The 9937-nt window shown below is 57.2% G+C and overlaps 1 protein-coding gene across 3 annotated transcripts in view; it reads right to left on the reverse strand.

Moving 5' to 3' along the window:
- Positions 1-868: 868 nt before the first annotated feature.
- LOC114071021 (agrin) overlaps positions 869-9937 on the reverse strand; it is a 44908-nt gene continuing 35839 nt past the window's right edge. For 2 of the 3 annotated variants that reach the window (XM_027908677.1, XM_027908679.1), the window contains 7 exons: positions 9405-9416; positions 8434-8550; positions 7780-7969; positions 7097-7184; positions 2696-2920; positions 2004-2107; positions 869-1056 (listed from right to left, as the gene is read on the reverse strand). In XM_027908677.1, coding sequence (XP_027764478.1) covers positions 899-1056; positions 2004-2107; positions 2696-2920; positions 7097-7184; positions 7780-7969; positions 8434-8550; positions 9405-9416 — 894 coding nt within the window. In that variant the 3' untranslated portion in view covers positions 869-898. The remainder of the gene's footprint in view (positions 1057-2003; positions 2108-2695; positions 2921-7096; positions 7185-7779; positions 7970-8433; positions 8551-9404; positions 9417-9937) is intronic. The other variant, XM_027908678.1, reaches the window with a different exon arrangement.

Raw genomic sequence — 9937 nt, forward strand, 5'->3', positions numbered from 1 at the left:
GGTGGTTGGGACGTGTCTGGGTAGACAGGGAGCGTGGAAATGAGGTTTCACAGCTGCTTCTGCATGTGTCCAAGAGGAGGAGGAGGAGGAGGAGGAGAAGCAACAGAGAAATCAATGTTTCCCCCCCTTCCCAGCACCTCACAGTCCAGCAAACAGTCGTAAGACAAACCAAAGAGCAATGCTTTCCTGCCTGCTCAGAGCAGGCCTTGGTCTCTCTTCCAGTGCATGGCATCCCTGATTTTAACAGAGCACGAAGGAGAAAAGCACTTGAGATCCTTACACACATAAATTATAGTGAGAGGAAGGAGGGAGTGGGGAGGAGGAGGGAGGTTGGGGGTGAGCACAGGGCCAGGAGAAGGCTTGGCAGAGCCAAGGGTGGCCATTCCCACCTCCCTGCTCAGCCAGGCACTGCAGAGGGGACGTTGGGGCCAGGCAGTGAATCCATGAAGGCCACATGTCTCGCCAGCACCGGCATCTTCTCCCCCCATGGGCACGGACAACAACCCAAGAACACAAGTAAGGAGGAGGGAAAAAAATAAAATACCACCCCTCCCCCCCAAAAAAAATAGAAAAAAAAAGGAAGCTTCAAGTATGAAGAAGATTTACAATGCAATGGGCAAGTTCTTCTGTCACTTCTTGGAGACTTGGTTCAAGGTTTGTTCTTTGTTGCTGCTGTTTGATTCGAGTCTGCCTGACCTGGATAGGCTGCAACCGAACGAATAACCCAAAAGAAAAGGTGTTTCCTCCCCTCCCTTCTTCCCCCCTCCCCTCTCTCCCCGCCCTCCCCTCCCTCCCCAAAAATATAAAAAGCAATAAGTTTACAAAAATAGAAAATAATTACAGCAATAGGCAGGAGGGAGGGGAGGAGGAGGGAGGGAGGGAGGGTCTCTGGGGGGGTCTATTTGGCCGAGCAGTGTAATATCCTGGGGTTGTTTAAAGCGTCCTCCACCAGGTGCAGTTCTTGGCGGTCCACGAGGACATCCCGTATGCAGCCAACGAAGCCAGTGCTGTAGGCCTTGGGCAGCTTGTGAGCCACACTCAGCTTCTCCAGCCCCCCTGCAGGAGACACAGAGAGCTCAGGGCACGGGGAAGGGGACACCCAGCCTGTCCCCAGTGCTGTCACACACCCCCACCCTGCACGCACAACCCGGTGCTGCTGGGAATGTCTTGGGGAGGGGGAACTAAGAGGGGGGGATGATTTCTCCCTGGAAAAGCGTTGTTGAACACTGCAAGGGGCTGCCCAGGGAGGTGGTGGAGTTCCCAACCCCCCTGGAGGTGTTCAAGAAACGGCTGGATGTGGTGCTGGTTCCCAGGTGGTGATGGGGCACAAGTTGGACTCGACCTCAGAGGTCTTTTCCAACCTCAGCCATTCCATAAATGTCTTATCAACAGCAGGGAAGACCTCCCAACATCTTTCCTGCCTAACAGTAAATATGAATTAATTAGTCAGTTAAATCAATTGGTTTTACGAAAATAAGTAGGAGTTATTTCCACTTAGATCAGCTCCTCTTTTGGAGGAGCCAGTGGGGCAGCCAAGCAAAAAATTTCTCATGGACAAATCCTGCTTTGCACATGACTTCCAGGCTGATTTCAGAAGGAGAAATGGCCCCCAGGATCCTCTCTTTTCATACATTTTTGAATATGAACTCCTTGGGAGTCAGGTTAGACCTGAACCTACAGGCTTAGACCGGGGAGATAAGAACAGATGCTTCCAAAAAGTGTAAATAGAATCTAAATCCATTGTTCCCTGTCAGGCTGGGGAGGCCCTGGCACAGGCTGCCCAGAGAAGCTGTGGCTGCCCCATCCCTGGGAGTGTCCAAGACCAGGCTGGACGGGGCTTGGAGCAACCTGAGCTAGTGGGAGGTGTCCCTGCCCATGGCAGGGGTTGGAATGGGATGAGCTTTAAGGTCCTTTCCAACCCAAACCATTCTGTGATTCTGTGCTTTAATTCACTGTTTTTTCCAGGCCAGCCTGGACGCTCACCCTGCCCACAACCAACTCACCCAGCCACAGGGCCCCGTCTGTGTCCAGTTGTGTGGCACCAAGTGGAGAAGAACCAGCAATGGGAGCTTCGTTCCCAACCTGGAGGGAACCTTCCCTCTGTACCCTGCTCCCAGAGTGGGGGGAAGAAGGAACAGAAGATGATTAGAGGAAAAACCCAGAGGTGTTCTCTGCTTTGCACCAAACCCTGACACGGGGCACCATCAGCCCTTCTCCAGCTGGAAGGGCAAGGGGAGCTGAGCTCTCCCTGTGGCTGTGGCATGGAGCAGTCCTTGGTCTAGCGCCACAGTGCTCCCCTCCAGCATCCCCATGGCATCCCACAGCCCCACCAGCGGCCACAGCTTCCTCCAGACCCACCAGCAGCAATCCCTGGCACGCCAAGGCACATGATCCTCACCACTCCCACAACCAACAAAAATAACGAGGGACAGCTCGGGCTCAACGCGCCAGAATGTCAAACAGCTCATGTAAAAGGCACAGACCTTCCCAGACCTCCTTGTTCCTGCCCCTCTGACATTTCCAGGCGTGCCCCAACACGCTCCCCTCCACAGGGCACTGCCCACATGCCTCTCCTCTATTATTATCCAAGGGCAGGAGCGATCCTTGGGGATCGCAGGGCGCCGTGACTCAGCTCGCCCGGCCCGGCGCATCCGCCCCGCTCCCGCTTTTCCCTCCCTCCCTCCAGCCTTCCCACCTGTAGGCTTTGATGTGGATCCACTGGTTGGTGTTGACTGGGACCGTGGATCTGAGGACGACTGGCTTGGAGCCCAGGTCGTAGGTCATCTGCACGAAGCCATCCACAATGGCCAGGGCGATGTAGTCCGAGCGCTCCAGCCCCTTCCCGCTCCACAGGATCAGCCCCTGAGTGGCCTCTGTTTTGATGCTCAGCTCGAAGTGGTTGGACTGCAGGGCCTTCTCACTGCGTGGGGAGGTGGGGGCAGAGTTAAAAACAAGGCAGCTCCTTGGAGCAGCCTTCTCTTCCCAGCCTGCTGGGACAACCTCCATCCAACCCCTGGCATCAGGCTACACGTGGGGTCTGTCCCTTCCTGAGGGGTCACAGACTTTGGGATATCAGGATGCCTGGTGCACGGGGTGGGAGCAGATGGGAAGCTCTGAACCAGCCCAGAGGATCAAAGAAATGGCCCTCGAGGTGTCTAACTCAAAGCAGTGGCACACCAGTCTTGCTACCCAAGGCTGGGGACTGGGAGAGGATGAGCAGTTTGAAGGAGAGGGAGGCTGCCCAGAGGCAGCAGAGCCTCCTTTCTCCTAGATGAGGTGCCTTTTCCCAAGGGAGGAATAAAGGAAGGGCGGGATTTCCTCCCCACTGGCATCCCCATCTCTGCTCAGTCCCTTCTGGAACAGGCACAGGGCTCTGAGCTTGCCCTGTGGGGTGGCCACACAACTCCTGGGATGCTGAGACACAGAGACTGGACAGCATGGACAACACAGACAGCTTTTTATTCCCAAGGGACGCTGCACCCAAAGGGCTGGACAAGGCTCTGCACGGAGCCTGATGCACTGCCAAGGTACCTCGCCCTGCTGAGCCCACCCTGCTGCTGCTCCTGGGCTGGAGGGACGGGGCTCCCTCCCTGTTTACTCACCCTCTGAAGAGCTGCATCCCTTACAAATAAAAAGCCAAGGATCTGGGCACACAGGACACACACACACACAGGGGGACAGAGACATGCAGAGGCAGCGACAGCAGAGCACGAGACACGAGAGCACCGAGCTTGGCTCACTCACCTGGGCTCCACGGGATAGTCCAGCGCCTCGGGACTCGGATGGGGGAAGAAAGGGGAGCGTGCCATAAGCAGGGGGCAGCAGAGGAGACCCTTCCCTTCCCTCTCACCCCCTCTGACACACAGGGAACAGCCCTGCTCAGCAGCAGCAGCTCTTCATCCCACACAGAAACCGCCTGGCGCGAGTGGGGAGCGCCAGGAACCGTCCCAGGGATGGAGGAGTCGCCTCCAACACGTTTGGGAGTGGTGGCTTAGCCAGGGGGAGCAGGATAACGCCAAGGAGGGAATGCAGCCCTGTCCTGGTGGTGTGGGGATGCTCCAGTGTGCTCCTGGGGGCTGGAGCACAGGTCTGTGAGGGGTGGTTGAGGGAGCTGGGGGGGCTCAGCCTGGAGAAAAGGAGGCTCAGGAAGGACCTTCGGACTCTCTACAGCTCCTTGACAGGAGGTTGTAGCCAGGTGAGGGTCCCTTCTCCCAGGGAACAAGTGACAGGACAAGAGGAAACAGCTCAAGTTGCACCAGCAGAGGTTTAGTTTAGATATCAGGGAAAATTTCTTCACTGGGAACGTGGTCAAGCATTGGAACAGGCTGCCCAGGGCAGTGGTGGAATCATCACCCCCTGGAAGTGCTCAAAAAACCCGTGTGGATGTGGCACTTGGGGACACTGTTTAGTGGTGCTGGGTTAACAGCTGGATTTAATGGTTTTAGAAGGCTTTTCCAACCTCAGTGATCCCATGATTCCAACCTCAGTGATCCCATGATTCCATGGCTATCAGCGTTCCTGGTACTCAGCCATGCTGCTGGGGTGTGGGTCCCAGGGACACACTGCTGGGGACAGGGAGCTTTGGGACCCTTCCCTGCAGGCAGGTCTCAGGCCTGCAGGAATTCTCTTGGAATCAGCAGAATCCCTCAGGTTGGAAAAGCCCTCTGAGACCATCCAGTCCAACCATTAACCCAGCACTAAACCATGTCACCACCTGCCACACCCACACATTTTTGGAACACTTCCAGGGGTGGTGACTCCACCACTGCCCTGGGCAGCCTGTGCCAATGCCTGGCCACCCTTCCAGTGAAGAAATCTTCCCTACTATCCCACCTAAACCTCCCCTGGCGCAACTCGAGGCCGTGTCCTCTTGTCCCGCCTTTGGGGCGCGCCTGAACGGGCTCCCGTGGAGTGGAACTGTCACACACAGCCTCTGAGTCAGCCCTGGGGCACTTGGAGCACGGGGTGTGCAGGGAGAAGGGGAAATCCAGGAGCCCAGCTGTCCCTCTGGCACTGCCTGCCAGCGCTCAGGGGCTGCAGGTCCCACGTCACGCTCAGCTCGAGCTACACGTGTGTGTGTGTAAAAATGGATGGCCCAGGCCAAAAGGCATGGGCATGTCAGGGCCAGCAGAGCCCAGAGAAGCACTGGCAGCGTTAGCCCTGCCCAGGGCACGCCCCAGTGTCTGCTTGGAGGCACAAAAAAAACCCCAACACCCTGCTCTGATGCGTCCCTCAGCCCGGCAGGGCTGGCGAGTGCGGCAGCTCTCCCTCGCAGGGTGGGGCATGCACGGCCAAAATAGGTTGGTCCAGGCAGGGAGAAGGTTAGGAATGGTGGCTTTGCCCCTTTGCAGAGCACTGGGAGAGGCAGGACACCTTCTGCTCATGGCAGGGTTGTGGCTCTGTGGGTGCAGAGGGACAGCGGGGCACTGGTGCAGGTCACTGCAGGCTCCCTCGCTGCTGCAGGGCACTGCCCAGCTCAGGAGGACACTTGGGATGCTCCTGAAAAGCCCTTTCCAAACCCAGAGCACCTCCCCAAGTGCTGTGAACATGCAGGTGATGGCTCTGTGGCTCCCCAGGTGCTGACACACATGCACACACCAGCTCAGCCTCCCATGCCCCCGCCTGACCCCCGGCTGGTAGAAAATGAGGTGAGATGGGGATGTGGCAGGCAGGAATCTCTCCAGCTCTCCCCCAGACATTGGGGGATACATCTGCATGGAGCAGGGCTCTCATTCCACCCCTGGTGCTCAGCAAGACAGACAGACAGCAAGTCCAGCTGTCAAGGCTGCTCTAGGGAAGAAGCTTCTCCCCATCCAGCTGCCCAGACTCTTCTTCTGACCCCCTGTCCCCACTTGCATCTCTTGAGGGGTTCCCAGGCCACACACTCTGACTGGGGAACATCCTCCCAGTGCCCTGCCTGGCCTCCCCTCTACAGCAGCAATGCCACATCCACGCTGGAAAAACATGTGCAGGATCAGCACCCTGGATTTCCATCAGCTGCTGATGGAACAGTGAGTCACAGGAGCTTTCCTCCTCTATGGCCATCCTTAAACTGTGCTTAAAACTCTGCTGAAGTCCAAAAAAAAAAAAAAATCATGCTTGAAAATGAAACCATGACTGTGGCTACGTTGCAGCACGCTGCAACCAGGAGCTGTGGTCAGTCCCTGAGTCCTCATCCCCCTGAAACGGGAACACCTGCCCGTGGCAGAGCCCGGGAGAGGGCCCAAATTCCTCCCTCTACCCTTCCCTGTGCTCCCCCATGAGTGGGCTGAGGTTGGGGTGGCGATGGGGGCGTGGTGAGGGCAGAGTGGAGCAGGGAGGGCCGTACTTACGCAGGGATCTCATTGCTCAGGTGGCTTGAAAACAAAGAAACAGGGACATTGAGAAAAGGGACAGACAGACAAGAGACTGACAGACAACAGCTCAGCACGGACACCCTCCCAGGCAGGGAGTTTGGAAACAGGGAATCCGGGGGTGTGACAGGCAGGTCGGTGAAGTCTCATCCAACACCCTCTCCCAGTGCCCTGGAGCTGGGAATTAACCACAGGGACACACGCTGGTGAGGAGGGAAGGGCACTGAGCCAGGGCACAGCAGAACCAGAGTGCCCTGAAGGAGAAACATCCAGCCCAGAGGCCGGGCAGGATCTCAGCCAGCAGCTCTGCCCATCCCGAGAGAGAAGCCCCAGGGAGCAGCACAGCCCCGGACACCACGGGGTGCACACCAGCACCTCCAGCCCATGGGGCTGGGCAGAGGCTGGAGAAGGTCCCACAGCAGTGATGGCCCCTCTGTGCTGGCAGAATGTCCCTTGTGGCACAAAACAGGCAGGGACACCAAGGCTCCAGCTCCACCCCACCCCCAAATCAGGCTGTGCTAACCCAGGTTAGCAGAGTGAGAGCAGCCAGGCCTGAACCTGGCCAGGCACTGCTGTTTCGGGGCAAACCCGCTGCCAACAAGGCAGCTTTAGACAGAGGTGAGGCCTGCTCAGAGCCCCAGTTTGGTTTGCTTCCCTTTGGAATTCCTGGATCCCAGCTCTTCCTCCTGCTGTCAGCCCTAACTCCTTGTCCGGAGCTCGGTTCAGCTCGGCAGCCGAGTTACCTCTTGGTGACGGCGTTGTGGTACTCCATGTATGTCCTGCCATCAAAGGCAATGGCCTCTGCATCCCCAGCAGCCTTCTCGATGATCACTGGGGGTGGGAAAGGCAAGAGCTGTCAGGATCCCCCCTTGGAGACCAGGGAAATCCCCCCTTTATGCTGAGCATCCCAAAGAAGATGAAGGCAAGCACCAACTGCCATCCCCTGGGGCCCTGTGGCACTCCAAGCAAGCCCCTGGAGAGGTTTGCTGTGGCTTTAGGGTCTGGAAGTTTGGGACCATCTCCCTGTTCTGCAGCCAACTGTCATCAGCTGTCAGTCAAATCTGCACTGAAATTTCGGCTTAATGGCTTTAAACTTAAAAGAGAGGAGGTTTAGATGAGATATTGGAAAGAAATTCTTGGCTGTGAGGGCGGGGAGGCACCGGCACGGGTTGCCCAGAAAAGCTGTGGCTGCCCCATCCCTGGGAGCGTTCAAGGCCAGGCTGGAGCAACCTGGGCTGATAGAAGGGGGAAGGAGTGGAATTATATGGTTTTTTTAAGGTCCCTTCCAACACAAAACATTCCAGGACTCTACAAAAGGGGACGAGATCCCCAGCCTGGCCCCGGCGCTGCTCCGTCCTGCCGCCACCAGCTCGCCAGGGAAGCAGCTCCGTTGCCAGTCCACATCCAGCCCACCCTGGCACCTCACCTTTCTCACAGTGGGCCCCAGAGAAGCCCCTCTGGCAGGCACACTCGTAGCTCTCCAGCCGGGGGCTGCAGGTGCCCCCGTTCTGGCAGGGGTTGGGTTTCTGGGTGCAGGGGTGGCCCCGGAACGGCGAGATCTCGATGGCGCTGCGGATGTTCTGCTCCTTCAGCACGGGAACCCCCTTGATGGAGATCTGGCAAGAGGAAACACAGGAGTTAGCAGGGAGGTGGGGAGGCCCTGGCACGGGTTGCCCAGAGAAGCTGTGGCTGCCCCAGCCCCTGGGAGTGTCCAAGGCCAGGTTGGAGCCACCTGGGCTAGTGGGAGGTGTCCCTGCCCACAGGGGTGGAATGGGATGGGCTTTTATGTCCTTTCCAACCCAAACCACTCCATGATTCTGTGATGACCCTCCACCACCCCATCCCTGTGCAGTGTGGGGACCGAGGGTAGCGTCCCTGAGGATAAGGGGAGATGGGAACCAGCCCCCAGCCCCACATGTTCCTGTGACACACCTTTGCCTCCCCTCCTGCCACTTTTCCTCCATGTGGGCCCACAGGCTGGGCCAGCCCATTGCCAGGCTCATCCTCCCTCCCCTCCAGCAGGACCAGGGCAGATGGCACATCTCCCAGCTGGACACTGGGCTGCCCAGCAGGACCTTACCCTCTGCACAGCCCCCTCGAAGCTGGTGGAGATGGCAGCTGCTCGAGCCAGCTTGCTGAAATCAGGGGCTCCTCCCACGTAAAACGGCTCCTTCAGGTTCAGGAAGGTGTGAGGCACCTGGGGAGGAGAGGGGAGATGGTGGAGAACGTGTCAGGATATCCCTGGGTGTCCTGTGCAGGCCCAGGAGCTGCACTTGATGAGCCCTGTGGGTCCCTTCCAATTTAGGATATTCTGTGATTCTATGAGAGGGGCCTCCAGGAAACCTCCTCATGCCAAGCTGCGAGGTCCCACCCGCCAGCAGCCACCTGGAAAAGGCTCCCTGTGGGTTTAATTTTTGGGGAGATGCTGTTCTAATGCCCTCAGGCATGGAGAGGGGGGCTCTGTTTTTGCGTGACCCCCCAAAACCAGGTAACCAAATATCGAAGTCTCTCCGGGGTGGGGGGTGATGTTGAAACCCAAACGCATTCCAGAAGGATTCAGCTTGGGTTCATCTGACTGCTACAGGTTCCCATGGCTAGAGGAGGTTCTCCTGCATCCCAGAGGGTGTGTGTTTGGAGGAGAAAGCTCCCTCCTTCCTGTCACCCTGCAGCCCCAACCGCCCAGCCCGGAAAATTCCGGGTGAGTCTTCAACTGCAGGGTTCACCAGGCAGGAATGACATCCCTTCCTGGGCACCTGGGATGGAGCCAGGGGCCCAGCAGAAGATGAGGTTATATGGATCACTAAGCTAATGTTTTGTGGAGTTTAAAAAAAAAAATAAAATTATTAGATTAATTGAAATGCTTTCGAAACGAAATGCAACTCTCTGGGGATGAATGATGGAAGGGGAAACGAGTGGCTCTAAAATCTAAAGAGAACCTAAAGCTGCTTGGTCAGATGGGAAGGGGAGTGGGTGAAACACTGAGATCTGGATGGAGAACGAGGTGCCAATGGCAGATGAGATGGAGGTGGGGTGGTTCATACTTATCTTTACCTTACGGGATTTCTGGGATCCAGAGACAGCAGGGGAGGGAAAAATACAAATGGAAATCAAAGGGAGAGAGAAAAAGAGAGAGAGAAAAAGGGAGATCAGTGGGTGACATTGCAAACATGCAGGGCCACAGGACCCCCGCTGCCAGCAGTGCTGGGGTAGCCAGGGAGGGGAAGGGGGGGCTGCAGGAGGTGACAGGAGGGTCCCTGCCACCCAGGGGTAAGCTGTGCTTGGAGAGAAGCTTGACAAGAGCAGAGCGAGGGGAGGAAGAAATCCATTCTTTTCCAGGGATGCTGTGTAACCCTGATGGCTGCACTCCTAGGTGGATCTTACAGATGGGTTCAGCAGCCATCAGTGCTCTTCCTGCAGTATCAGCTTCCCAGCTGGAAAGGGGGGTAAAAGGAACCCCAGGGTTCTGTAGATAGAAGTGCAGAGGGACAGGGGATGGGGAGAAGTTGGAGGGGGAAGCTGCCAGCTGGGAAACAGAGAGGAGGCACTGCTGGATTCAGCAGCAGCAGTGCCAAGGGGCTTTCCCT

This window comes from Empidonax traillii, unplaced genomic scaffold (assembly GCF_003031625.1).
Source record: "Empidonax traillii isolate 1590-97213 ecotype Southwest subspecies unplaced genomic scaffold, ASM303162v1 scaffold1790:size96177, whole genome shotgun sequence".
NCBI classification, from domain to species: domain Eukaryota; kingdom Metazoa; phylum Chordata; class Aves; order Passeriformes; family Tyrannidae; genus Empidonax; species Empidonax traillii.